We start from the raw sequence: 14534 nt of genomic DNA, 5'->3' as shown, positions 1-14534 counted from the left end.
AACCTGTTCCTAGAGACTTGTAGAAACCCTCAAAAGAGAAGAGAACTTGGACAAGTGGAACCCAGGCTCTTACTGACAGGAGCCCCTATACCCCAAGTGTGCCAAGCACCTCTGAGGATGCATACTGTCCCAATGAGTCAGCTTCCTAAGTGGTTCCTGGTCATAGCTCAGGAAAGTACTGATGACTTGGTCACACTGCATCTGGAGTATGTGGCTGCACAGTGAAGAAGAACAGGTCTGCATGCATTCTCCATGCTTTCTGCTCCAGGTCCCTGCCCGACTTCCCTCAGTAATGTACTGATACTTAGAAGTGAAACATAAAATAAACCCTTTCCTCCCCAGGCTACATTTTGTTGTGATGTTTATCACAGCAACAAAAAGCAAACTAAGACATAGGGTTCCTCTAGCTGACAGCCTGTCATTCTGTGGTCCCCAAAGGTCCAAGGTATGTGTCCCAACAGCTTCAATTCAGTCAGCACTCTGTGTCCTTGCCTGGGCCTGGGCCCCAGAGAACGCATATGGCTGAGAACGCACTGCAGAGTCATTGCCAGAAGGCTTCACTTCACTGTAGGGATAGATTACGAATTCCAATTAGCAGTTGCAGTGAAGAGAACAATCTAGCTCTCCGACTTCAAGGGTTTTGTTGTGAGGACTCAGGCTAGTGGTGGGAAACAGAGGCTTGGGACTGGAGTATTCAGAACTAGGGCTGGACCCCAGGGAGCTATAAACTTGGAAGGATGCTCTGTTCCTTGCCTGTTTTACAGAGTGGGAATTTACACAGAACGGGAACTTCCGGCTGAACCCTGGCCAGCCTTGCTTTCCTGGCTGCCTGACTTCTGTACTCTCAGGGAGTCAGGCTTCTTTCTGCCCCTGGAGGTTCCAGCTAGCTTGGGATAGCTGAACCTCCCCTGTGGCCGTGCTACCTCAGGAGCCCAGTGTGAGCAGAGTCTCTTTATGAGCCATGCCTATCTGGCTTCCGGAGAACTCAGAGAGGCCCAGAGCCTGGTAGCAAGACCAGAAAGTAAAAGAATGAAAATCTCATGTGGACCTTGAACCTCTGTGCAAGGGTATAAATTGCCTCAGGGCTGAGCTGAGCAGGCTGAACAGACGTGGCAACAGCTGACCCTTGTTCAAAGTAGCATACAGGTAACCACGGGGACTCTAACAATCAGGAATCTAACAGCCTTGGTTCTAGGTCTCTGGATGAGGATGCAGAGGAGCTGGAATTCAAGGCCAATGTGGTCAGACCACAGAGAGCACAGTCTTAAACCCTGTTCTCTGTCTTCCCTGAGGGACCTGGGCCTCCTGGATCCCATTTGGCTTGAGTCCCTCAAGCATCCTCCTCCAGATTCCAGTGCTGCCTCAGCCATTGCAACTTGCAAAAAATGTCAGGATATCTTCAGATTCCTACAAGCCCAGAGACAGAATCACAGCACCTGAAAAGCCTTCAGAGACCATCAGAACCCATCTCATTATTCTTTAAATATTAGTTTTGGCTCCAGGTCACGGGTAGGCGTAGCTTGTGGGGAACTGGCTTTCAGGGTTCCTACTGGCCAATCAAGGGACTTAACCATTGACTCTACAGCTAGCACATGGGTTCCTCCCAATGCTGTACCTCTAAGAAGCTTCACCCAGGCCCTGGTCCTCATGCAGCTGGACCAACAAGCAGGTAACAGCCATGGGGGTAACAAGGGGGTGGCTTAATAAGGTTTGAAAGTACTTTAAAATATATTTACTTTTCTTTTTAAGTGTGTGTGTGTGTGTGTGTGCGCGCGCATGAATGTGTAGGCCAAAAGAGGGCATCAGATATCCTGAAGCAGGAGTTGCAGGCAGTTCTGGATGGATGCTAAGAACTGAACTCAGGTCCTCTATAAGAGCAGAACCCTCTCTTAAATGCTGAGAGCTACAGACTCCTCCTATTCTTCATCTAGGGATGAAGCTGTTTCTTTGCTAATCTTTTATTATACTTAGTTTAGGAGTGCTTTTGTTTGTAGGCGGTCTCTGTGCTCACAGGCAGGTACTAGGGGAACCTGGAATGTCAAACACACAGGGTTGTTCCTTGGAAAGAATGGATGTATGACCTGTTATCTGAACACAAGGCTGGGAGCAGCCTTTGAGTTATATGTATGCCCTAGACAACACTAGAATCTCCTTAAAGACCCTTATTGAAAGCTTGTTTTTCTCAATCTATAAACCCATTTAATGGATGGTGTCACATGTACTTTACAAAGAGTTTCTGTATAGTCACATCTGAACTTTATTTAGCTTCATTTGTGCTTTATTGTACATACAGGGTTGAGTTATCATCACTAGGGAACTTTTCACCAAATTGTGCTGTGCTTAAATATGCCCAGAATAAACCACTCCAAGTCAGACCCTGAAGTTTGAACCAACATAGCTACTTAGTCATGTTCAACTAAACTACCTTCTTGTTGCCCAGAGATGGTTATTCTGGTGGCCTTGGTGGTCATCAAAACCCACATTTAACTGGGAAAATTGCCTAGGATTTTGGATCCAGGTTTTGCACAAGAATGTGAGTTTGGCGTGGTACCATTGTTAGTGAGGGGGCCATAAGGATCAGAGATGACCACTATCAGAAGAACACAGAACTGACAGGGTTAAAGAAAGCTGGATTGGAGCAGCCACATTTGAATCTGCTCACCAGTGTCTGCCTTCTGCTGTGACTCCCTTCCCCTTCCCCCAAACCCCCAGCCCTCAGCTGCCTTGAGGGTTGCTAAGGAACAGCATCCACTATGGCTCAAGATGCCCCAGGATGGTTGTGGAGCTTTCCCTAGAACCTGGAGCTATGGTTTGCAGATAGAGAGATGGGAGTTTAACTCTGTTTTTTTAGATGTTCAAGGAAAAGACACTCCCTCACCCCTAAGCTGCCAAGTTCACATCTTGAGCTCATGAACCTTGGAATACAAGTAACTATTCATTTCTAAATGATTGCTTAGTCCCCACCATTTTAATATGTAAGAAAGTAAACGCCGTCACAACAGAAAAGCATTCACTAGGGACCTGCCCATCTGGAAAAATGGCACTCACTCACTCACACGCTCTTCTCTTGCTTAGCAAGCCTGTTTCATCTGGCTCTGGTCAGCGTGGGACCATGGTCAGATGCAATAGGATAGCACAAGCTCAGCGCAAACCAACTCTAAAGTTCAAGTCAAAGTAAATAATGTTGGTGACCTTCATAAGCACGGCCTTTAATCTGAGAGGATCAGATGGAGCCGGGCCAGTGACCAGATAAAGAAAATATGATAGTGATGGAAAGATAGGTTCTTCAGGAGAGAATGACTTCAGCATCTTGAGGAGATGGGTATAGACTTACACTTTAAACATTCTCTTGATGATGTTGCTATAAAACAAGATGTAAAGAATGTGGGGTCATGCAATTGCATTGTTTGCTTAACAGAAAAAAGAATGAGCAGAGGCTGGGGAGATGGTCCAATCAGAAAGTCCCTATTGTGTAAGCGTGAGAACTTGAGGTTTTATCCTTTAGCACCCATACAAAAAAGGACAGGGGTAGCATGAGAAGCAGTCAGGAAGACCCTAGGGAATTCTGGCCAGCCAATTTTACTAAATTAATGAGCTACGGGTTCAGAGAGAGACCCTGCCTCACAAAAATAAAGTGGAGACCAGTAGAAAGCATTCAACATCAACCTCTGGCATGAATACACACGTGTACACTACATATACACAACTAAAACAAAACGAGTGATAAGCCAACAGCAAAATGCTCGACTCTTCCTTCAATCTGAAAATTAACATAATCTATACTTTATGATATATAGAGAGAGCTAAAAATTACTCAATATCATTTGCAAAACAAAGCCTCAACGATACCTTCTTTGCTGTTATTTGTCTGGGGTTTTTTGTTTGTTTTTTGTACTTGCTTGCTTTTGTTTTGTTTTGTTTTTTGTTTTTGAGATAGGCTGTAGCCTAGGTTGGTCTGGAACTCATTGTGATCTGCCACCTCAGTTTCCTGAAGGCTGGGACTGCAGGCCACCATACCTGCCTCATTAAGGGTACTCTTAATGAACATTTTAAAACTCATTTTTATTTCCTATCCTTAACTATGAACTTTTGGTATTCATTTTAAGCAGATTGTTTTGAAGCAGCCCTTGGCTGTCTCCTACCCTGTATTTTCTACATCTTTCTCAAGTGTACAAGAAAGCATTTTGGGCCAAGGTGATCTGACTTCTCATAAAGCCTTAGTCATTTACTCTCTAGATGGTTTCACACTCGGGATTCCCGGGACCCTGGCCACTTAGATGAACTCAGGGTAGCAAATTCTTCAGAGGGAAAGCCACACACCTTCCCCAGGCACCCACTGCAGCCTACACTAGTCACCCACTGTGGCCAGTCTGTAAGCTGTGGCCTCAGACAGAATGCTTAGTTTGGCCCCCACCCAGGCTAGCCATGGGCAGGAAGGGGCACTTACTTGGGTCTGGGCTGCCTGTGGCTCTCCAGGGGGCTCCTCATCCTCAGGAATGTGGGGCATGGCAGCCGCCTGGTTGGAGTGGCTGTGCGTGCCTGGAACCTCTGCTGTGCCAACCCCAAAGATGCTCCAAGAGGCTTGGGCTCCGCAGGCTGGGGAGATGCCAAAAGGACAAGTCAAACTCCTTCCCATCCCTGTCCCAAGCTGGGTTCTATTTCCAGGATCCAAGAGCCACAGATGAGCTGTTTGGTTTTGCATCAACACCAGAGATCAGGCGAGGAGAGGCGAGGGGAGGCTGGGAGCAGGCATTGGGAACTGCACTGCCTCCTGCTTTCTGGCTTTGTTTACATGGGCAGAGGTGACCTTTTGCATCTAATTTGGTCCTTACAGTAAACACAGCTACTCCAGAAGAGAAACATTTCAGCTCCTCAAAGCTAAGGGAGGGCAGCTCGCTGAGGTCAGACACCATCTACTGAGCTCCTACGGTTGGCATGGCTACCATTACCAAGTTGACTCCTTGTGATGGCCTTTGATATAGGTAGGCATCAATAGTCCCATTCTATAGGTGAGGGAAGAGCCTCTCAGGTTGGAAGCCACTTGTCCTGAGTCACACAGAAAACTAATTGTTTCTACCTAGGTCTTCCTGATTGGAGGCCTATACCACATAGCCTTTCCTGTGGCCTGTCTCCTCCCCATTGGGTAGAACCAAGGACAGTGCCAATAACTGAGTAACCACTGTGTCACAGGTCCTCGGTGAGTGTCACTACATGCTGGAGCCTATAGAAAAATCCAGAAAGCTCTGCTGTTTCCTATGACATGCTTTCTGTTCCACAGAGAGGGCCTGGAATGTTCCCCAAACCAGAGTGCTGCAATCCAGGTTGGTACAAGGACACACAGCCGTAGCACACAGAACCCTCTGGGCTGGACTTTCTGAGGCAGGAAAAGTGTCTGATTCGTTATGAATATTCAAAATGTCCATTTAAAATGATGTTTGCTTTGTGTTTAAAGAACTGGAGACATTTAGGCCAGGAGCTGTCAAAGACGGTGCCATCTTGGCTTTTGCATTTATTCTAATAGGTAACAGGAGCAGAGTTGAAGTATTTGGGGTGACCCCTGCTGGTCATCTTGAAAATCTCATCTCAACTAAGGTATTCATTCATTCTCTCTCTCTCTCTCTCTCTCTCTCTCTCTCTCTCTCTCTCTCTCGTTTTAGACAGAATTTGACATAACTTCAAGAGTTTGACATGTTGGCTTCCAACTCACGTAGCTGAGGCTGACTGATTCCCCTTTCTCCACCTCCCAAGTGCTAGGATTCCAGGAATATGCCGCCATGCCTGGCTGAATCATTCCTTCTTTCTCCACAAACAAACTTTTTATTAGGTCTGTGCCCATGTTGTGATGGAAAGAGAATGGGTGTGTAGTTTTGGGCCCTCACAGCGTTCTGAGTCCAGTGTTGGATGGCAACTGAAAAACTGATTGGTATAAACACTTCAAAATGAGGAGTTATAAGAACTCAAACAAGAGTCCCTAGCTATGCAGGCTGATTGCATGAGATGTGGTCTTAGGGATGGCTCTATGTTATAAGGGGAGTTTGAGCTGAGCCATAACACAGAAATAAGAGTGGAACTTATCTGTTTGCAGAATAGCCTCGGGGCTGAGCAGAGTAGATGAACTGGCAGAGAAGAAGCCATGCTGGGCTGGGCTCCAAACAGACTAAAAGCTGTGGGGCCGGGACCACGGTGTCTTCCATCCCCAAAGGCTACTGGATGAAAGAACTGAACATCAAGTTTCCCTAAAAGATGATGAGGTCTTTGAATAATTTCATCGTCTTTACTTAGACGTCGGCATCAGGAGTGCTAAGGGACTGCATGGTAATGGGGGGAATCGAGGGAAACACGTTGCTCGCTTTCTCAGGTCACGTCACTGCCTCATCCCCACAAGTCAACCTATCCTAATAGGAACAGTTTCCAAAGTACGGGAGGCAGCCATTTCACTTCCTGTGTAGGTCTTAATCTACACAGAGCATACTGTGTGCTAAGGATTCAGACAAACAAGATCATGTTCAGAAAAGAGAAAGAACATTCTATGAGGGCAAGAATTTGTGTTTAAGAGCTCAAGACTTTAGCCCAGGACAGAGAAGCTGCAACGGAAAAGCAATCACTTCCTAGATATCTAAAAGGTAGTCATGTGGCCCTGAGGTCTCCAGAGAGCAGGTGTATGGCCAGGACTCAAGGGCCAAGTGAGAAGGCAAAGGGACCTTCTAGTAGCCAGAGCCAGTTAAAGATGAAACAGAACAAACTTCAAGGTCAAGAGTTTGCTGTTGCTGGGAGACTTTCAATATTGGCTGGCTTCAGGGGTTACAGGAATGCCAAGCACTGCCATGGCTTTTTCCTACTCTGAAGCCCCAGACTCTATCTAGACACAACCAGCCACAAGGAGCTCCTAGCCCAGGGTCTATTTAGAGATCCTAGGATTATAAAGACCTACCAGAAATATCCCATTCTCTAATCCCCCTCTTCCCTCTCTTGAAGACAGACCTCTGCCATTCCCAGGCCAACCAGAAACAAAATGTCATGAATGAGGTCAGACACACCTGGAGATGCTGAGTGAGGCAGGATGGAGGCTGGCTGCAGTCCCACAGGTGAACAAGATGGAGCTGCTGAGGCTCTGTGGGAACCCCTGCAGCCCTGCTGCAGGCCATCCCCACGCTGCTCAGGTTCCGTGTGCTTTCCCACCCATTATTATAAACTTGCTGCTCAAAATAGCAAGGTTAAAAACCCAGTCAGGCCCCCAGGGTGACATCTGGGGGGTCTGTAGGGGCTAACGGGCATGTGGACCTCATATCCATCATAGCACAGTTTGGATTACAGCCTCCAGGAAGCCATGGTCTGGAGTGCCAGCCCATAAAAGGAGAGAACACTGAGTCATGCTTGTCTCCCTGCCTCCCTTTCAATCCACTTCCAAATATTTCCTGATGCTTCTCCAGCCAGGTCAGGTTATGTGAGTCACGCCAAGAACCAATCGGCTCTTTGGAGTCTATTCATCTGGCCTCTTACCAATAGTTAAACAGAACCTGGTCCATTTTACAGGGAAGAAAACTGAGGCATAGAAGGGAGAAACAAACAAGACAGGGTTCAGTTACCTTTGTACCTAAGACAAACTACCCAAGAGCCTCTGTTGGGATAATCATCCAATCATTCGTGTAGGTGAAGAGGCTAAGGGTCCCTAAACTATCCTTAGATATTTCACTTGCTTCATGAAAGAAAGCAAAACAACATACCTTTAGCATCCATACACCATACACCAGTGAGTACCCAACACTACTGTGTATGGTCACGTGCCATACTTAACCCCTACAAGACAGGGTGTGTGTTTATTTAGTTTTGTTTTTGTGCAATGCTGAAATTGAACCCAAGGCCCTGAACATGCCAAGCAAACGCCAGCCTCACACTCATACCCCAGGAGCAGGGGCTCATGAACCTTTCCTGGAGCTGTCCTTCTCCTGACTGAGCTATGCCTCAGCCCTTCTCTGCGAGCTTTATTACTTTCATCTAATACAATAAAGCACTGAAGCAGGGAGACAGTCAACAAGGCCGTGTAGCTACTAAGTCTGAGTCCAAAGGTGCCATCTTCTCTCTTACCTAGGAGACAGCCAAAAGGCCTTGTGCAAGGCTCCCCTCCAGGAGGGAGAAGTGGGGTATAAGCTCCCGGAGGCAGGGAGGGGAAGTAACACTAAACCTTTAGTTGCCAGGCCAAGTGTCTTCTGAGGGTACAGTAAGGGGTCCAGCTTTGGGAGATGGCTCCATAGGTAAAGTGCTTGCCACACAAGCATGAGGACCTGAGTTCAAATCTCCAGAGTCCACAGAGCACTGGATGTGACAGCAGGCATCCATGATCCCATTGCTTCTAAGGAAAGATGGGGGGAGAAGACAGGAAAACTCAAGAGGCTGGTAGGCCACCTTGCCTGGTGTATGGAGCACAAACAAGAGATCCTGCCACAAACAAGGAAGAAGACTAAACCGTCATTTGAGGTTGGCCTCTGACCTGCAAATGTGAGCTTGCCCACGTGTGTACTTGCTCAGAGAAGGTCCACAGCTTGAGGCTTTATGTCCCTGGTATGTGGTGTAACGTTGTGTTTGTTCACTGTGCAAGGAGGCGGCGGTGCACTCGGCCTCACTTCTTACTTTTCTAGTCACACAACTGTCCAGAGACTTGTCATTGAGCCACTCATGCCAGGAAGCCTCACGCCAAGATCAAAAGTATGGGCTCTGTTCCATAAAGAGCTGCCTTAGAACCCTGCGGGCTGTCAGGGGACAGGCAGTGGGGGAAGGCAGGAGGGCTCTGGCAATGAAGGCCACACTTTATTCTGTTCCCAGCAGCCATCGGGGCTTCCTATGTTCACTGTCTTGGGGAACCTGAAGTATCTAGAGTAGATACAGGAAATTTGGCCCACCTGGTAAGTCCCATGCCTCATTAAGAACCAGGCTATCTTCAATAGTCAGGGGAGACATGAACAGTCTTTACAGAGGTACCCTCAGTGCTCTCAGCCTCCCTGGCAGGTGGCAATGGACGTTCTGACACTGGTAACACAATTAGTCCCATTTGGCAGATGCTAGAGACCTGAAGGCATCATCCATGAATGGCAGTGGCAGGCATGCCAGTATATTGCCTGACTCTGCAGCTCCCTGAGGGACCAAGCCTGCTGGCCTCTCTCAGAGCCTTGTGACTTGCCCAGAAAAGATCAAACCCCTCACTTGAAGCCACAGTGTCCCAGGAGCATGGCGTGCGTGTGTGTGTGCTCTGACTAGCTCTGTTCATCTAGAAGAATTGAGAGGTCCTTGTGGGGAGCAAGGGGTTAAGCAAACCTCATGAACCCCTCTGGGGTGACTCAGGCTTCTCAGAAGGGAGGGCTCTGTTCTTCCAGCTTGGGATTTTTGCTTTCATTTAGCACTCAAAGAATGTGAGTGTGATTAGGTTGCTATTAATATCCAGCCTAGCTTCTCTCTGGACAAAAGGCTGAGGCAGGAGACTGCTTGAAGTAACTGTGCACACACATCTCTCTCAGCCCCTCTACAAACTCAGAGAGGCAGGAGACTGCTTTCCATTGCCACTTTTGCAGATGGGGAGGCGAAGCTGAGGTGGGAGGGTGGATATGACCAAGGCCACACCTATGGAAGGTCAGTGAGCCCCTGCTGAGGCTGGCTGACGGCAGAAGACAAGCCAGTGTCAGAGTAAAGCCTCTCCTCTCGTCCCCCTTCTACTTATGGTCTCACTCACAGCAGAGAGGATCCTCTTTCTTGTCCTCACCCTGGGTGGCCTCAGAGAATGTCCTCAGTCAACTAAGATGATCCTGACTTACTGGACAGAATCTCTATGGCCTGGCCAACTGCAGAGCTGTGTCCTGTGCCCTGAGTGGGCTGGGCATACCTCCTGCATGCTGTAAAAGGATCCAAGAGCTCCACAGATACAGTTGCAAGAGCTCAGCAGATACAGTTGCAACTCTCCTAGCTCTACCTAGCTGCGTCAGTATACCTCGGCCTCTGTTTTCTCATTTGCAAAAAGAAGGTAACCGTGTGGAGCTTTTAGGATTGGTGTAAGAGTTAGAGTCGTAAATGCCTGCGACATGCAGACTTAACATGCTTTCTGGAACTTTCCATGCCTGCTCTGAATAGCCATCTGAGTTCTCCCAGCTGCAGTTACCAAAACCTGACCAAAGAGAAGACTTTCCAAGAGAAGGCTTTCCACAGTAACTGGCACACTTGGGTTGTCTGGACAAATGGATACATGAATGAACACTTATACCATCTGTCTGACAATGGGCTCCCAGACTCTCCCCTGAAAATATATTTGAGTTAATGAGAAGAATGGGAGTAAGGATCGCATCTCCAGCACACATGATTTCTAAGATATTCCCTTGTCTGGGACACCATTCTGGGGTCCTGTTTTCTCTGGCCACACCATCCACTCCTGGGGTGTCTGTAGTGAGCCAGCCCTGCTCAGAATAGGCCAGGCCACACCAGGAAAGTCTGGAACCAGAGTGTTTGTTGGCTGTGTAGGGAGTGAGAGAATTCCTCAAGACAGGAGTGCCACTGAGTTATCTCCCTCAGGTTACTCTTCCTCTTGTGTGTGTGTCTGTGAGGTGTATGTGCGTGTGGGGAAGGGGTGTGTGGACATATGAGGGAGTAGGAAAAGGAGGAGTCTTGGCTCTGTCTTGTCAGCCTCAGACAGAATGGAAAAGGATCTAAAAACAAAAGATGTATCACTCAAGGTCCACCTGGGCAACTTAGTGAAACCCTGTCTTGAAATTAAAAATACAGAAGTGGATAAGTTTGGAGGCAGAGCATTTGGCTAGCATGAGACCTCAGTGTTGATCTTCAGTCCCATAAAGAGAAAACTTAAGAGCTAAATAAGAAACTTGAAGCATTTGCTTCCGTAGCTGGGAAGAATGGTGATTGTATAAAGGCCATATAAAAACCACAAATAACTAACAAGTAGATTTATCAATGTGTGATACAAACTGGAAACAGTCAAGAAAAGTAGAACCACTCACAGTGTGGCTTGGGCAAATTTCCTAGGTTCTCAGATGCTTATTCTCTGTCATTCTCACAGTGACCTCACATGGCAACTGCTTTCCTTGTGGGTTTTGTGATTTAATGTGATTATACAAGTACGGGGGAGGGGAGAAAAAGAAAAAGAAAAAGGGGGAGACAAATTCAAGAAGAAGCAACCCCCCTTCCCCAGGATGATGGGGTGAGGGGAAGACAGTGACAGTGCTGAGGCTGGGGTGTCTCAGAGGGACCAGCTCCCCAGTTCTCTTGGAAGGTGAGCAGCCCATAGTCTGAAGTCTCAAGCCTGTTTCTCAGACAGAACTCTATGGAAGAGATTCCCAAAGAGGTATGTCGAAAAAGACCATGTTCAGGGACATCCTCTGGAGGCTGTGACATCCCATGATTGGGTCAGCCCAGTCATTTCAGTGCCCAGACCTGGGGCAGCCTTGAGAAGAACTCAGTGTGTCCCTGTGATTGTCCATACATTTGTTTGCTACAGCCAGCAATCGCTTACAAACCAAGGCACACCATCTGTACAAGGCACACCATCTGTACAAGGTACACCATCTGTACAAGGCACACCATCTGTACAAGGCACACTATCTGTACAAGGGCACACCATCTGTACAAGGGCACACCATCTGTACAAGGCACACTATCTGTACAAGGGCACACCATCTGTACAAGGCACACCATCTGTATAAGGCACACCATCTGTACAAGGCACACCATCTGTACAAGGCACACCATCTGTACAAGGTACACCATCTGTACAAGGCACACCATCTGTACAAGGTACACCATCTGTACAAGGCACACTATCTGTACAAGGCACACTATCTGTACAAGGCACACCATCTGTACAAGGCACACTATCTGTACAAGGCACACTATCTGTACAAGGGCACACCATCTGTACAAGGCACACTATCTGTACAAGGGCACACCATCTGTACAAGGCACACTATCTGTACAAGGGCACACCATCTGTACAAGGCACACTATCTGTACAAGGGCACATCATCTGTACAAGGCACACCATCTGTACAAGGCACACTATCTGTACAAGGGCACACCATCTGTACAAGGCACACTATCTGTATAAGGGCACACCATCTGTACAAGGCACACCATCTGTACAAGGCACACCATCTGTACAAGGTACACCATCTGTACAAGGCACACTATCTGTACAAGGCACACTATCTGTACAAGGCACACCATCTGTACAAGGCACACCATCTGTACAAGGTACACCATCTGTACAAGGCACACTATCTGTACAAGGCACACTATCTGTACAAGGTACACCATCTGTACAAGGCACACTATCTGTACAAGGGCACACCATCTGTACAAGGCACACTATCTGTACAAGGACACACTATCTGTACAAGGGCACACCATCTGTACAAGGCACACCATCTGTACAAGGGCACACCATCTGTACAAGGCACACCATCTGTACAAGGGCACACCATCTGTACAAGGGCACACCATCTGTACAAGGGCACACCATCTATACAAGGCACACCATCTGTACAAGGCCCCCTATCTGTACAAGGCATACCATCTGTACAAGGCACACTATATGTACAAGGGCACACCATCTGTACAAGGCACACCATCTGTACTGTACAAGGGCACACATCTGTACAAGGCACACTATCTGTACAAGGGCACACCATCTGTACAAGGCACACCATCTGTACAAGGCACACTATCTGTACAAGGGCACACCATCTGTACAAGGCACACTATCTGTACAAGGCACACCATCTGTACAAGGCACACTATCTGTACAAGGCACACTATCTGTACAAGGGCACACTATCTGTACAAGGTACACCATCTGTACAAGGCACACCATCTGTACAAGGCACACTATCTGTACAAGGCACACTATCTGTACAAGGCACACTATCTGTACAAGGCACACTATCTGTACAAGGGCACACTATCTGTACAAGGTACACCATCTGTACAAGGCACACCATCTGTACAAGGCACACTATCTGTACAAGGGCACACTATCTGTACAAGGGCACACTATCTGTACAAGGTACACCATCTGTACAAGGCACACCATCTGTACAAGGCACACCATCTGTACAAGGTACACCATCTGTACAAGGCACACCATCTGTACAAGGCATACCATCTGTACAAGGTACACCATCTGTACAAGGCACACTATCTGTACAAGGCACACTATCTGTACAAGGGCACACTAACTGTACAAGGGCACACCATCTGTACAAGGCACACTATCTGTACAAGGGCACACCATCTGTACAAGGCACACTATCTGTACAAGGGCACATCATCTGTACAAGGCACACCATCTGTACAAGGCACACTATCTGTACAAGGGCACACCATTTGTACAAGGCACACTATCTGTACAAGGGCACACCATCTGTACAAGGCACACCATCTGTACAAGGTACACCATCTGTACAAGGCACACCATCTGTACAAGGTACACCATCTGTACAAGGCACACTATCTGTACAAGGCACACTATCTGTACAAGGCACACCATCTGTACAAGGCACACTATCTGTACAAGGGCACACCATCTGTACAAGGCACACTATCTGTACAAGGACACACTATCTGTACAAGGGCACACCATCTGTACAAGGCACACCATCTGTACAAGGGCACACCATCTGTACAAGGCACACCATCTGTACAAGGGCACACCATCTGTACAAGGGCACACCATCTGTACAAGGGCACACTATCTGTACAAGGCACACCATCTGTACAAGGCCCCCTATCTGTACAAGGCTTACCATCTGTACAAGGCACACTATATGTACAAGGGCACACCATCTGTACAAGGCACACCATCTGTACTGTACAAGGGCACACCATCTGTACAAGGCACACTATCTGTACAAGGGCACACCATCTGTACAAGGCACACCATCTGTACAAGGCACACTATCTGTACAAGGGCACACCATCTGTACAAGGCACACTATCTGTACAAGGCACACCATCTGTACCATGCACACTATCTATACAAGGCACACTATCTGTACAAGGGCACACTATCTGTACAAGGTACACCATCTATACAAGGCACACCATCTGTACAAGGGCACACCATCTGTACAAGGGCACACCATCTGTACAAGGCACACCATCTGTACAAGGTACACCATCTGTACAAGGCACACTATCTGTACAAGGCACACTATCTGTATAAGGCACACCATCTGTACAAGGCACACTATCTGTACAAGGCACACTATCTGTACAAGGGCACACTATCTGTACAAGGGCACACCATCTGTACAAGGCACACCATCTGTACAAGGGCACACCATCTGTACAAGGCACACTATCTGTACAAGGGCACACCATCTGTACAAGGGCACACCATCTGTACAAGGGCACACCATCTATGCAAGGCACACCATCTGTACAAGGCCCCCTATCTGTACAAGGCATACCATCTGTACAAGGCACACTATATGTACAAGGGCACACCATCTGTACAAGGCACACCATCTGTACTGTACAAGGGC

General features: G+C 47.6%; 1 protein-coding gene and 1 long non-coding RNA gene across 8 annotated transcripts in view; one reads left to right on the top strand and one right to left on the bottom strand.

Annotated features, from left to right (window-relative positions):
• The window catches only part of Irag1 (inositol 1,4,5-triphosphate receptor associated 1), a 115798-nt gene that overhangs the window by 71791 nt on the left and 29473 nt on the right, over positions 1-14534 (bottom strand). For 2 of the 4 annotated variants that reach the window (XM_021167038.3, XM_029479807.2), the window contains exon 2: positions 4448-4596. In XM_021167038.3, coding sequence (XP_021022697.1) covers positions 4448-4507 — 60 coding nt within the window. In that variant the 5' untranslated portion in view covers positions 4508-4596. Of the gene's footprint in view, positions 1-4447; positions 4813-14534 lie in introns of those variants that run through there. The other 2 variants (XM_021167036.3, XM_029479806.2) reach the window with 2 other exon arrangements.
• On the top strand, positions 1107-7908 carry LOC110297930 (uncharacterized). Of its 4 annotated transcripts, none has more exons than XR_015047827.1 (4): positions 1107-1146; positions 1586-1669; positions 5658-5824; positions 6980-7908. It is a non-coding gene; the product is annotated as an uncharacterized LOC110297930 (long non-coding RNA). The 4 variants fall into 4 exon arrangements; XR_015047828.1 differs by lacking the exon at positions 6980-7908 and adding an exon at positions 6086-6242; XR_015047829.1 differs by lacking the exons at positions 5658-5824; positions 6980-7908 and adding exons at positions 5522-5592; positions 6086-6242.

This window comes from Mus caroli, unplaced genomic scaffold (genome assembly GCF_978045245.1).
Source record: "Mus caroli unplaced genomic scaffold, Mus_caroli_1 scaffold_8, whole genome shotgun sequence".
Taxonomy (NCBI): Eukaryota; Metazoa; Chordata; class Mammalia; order Rodentia; family Muridae; genus Mus; species Mus caroli.
Note: the sequence above shows the minus strand (reverse complement) of the source record. Positions and strands in the feature narration are given on the sequence as shown.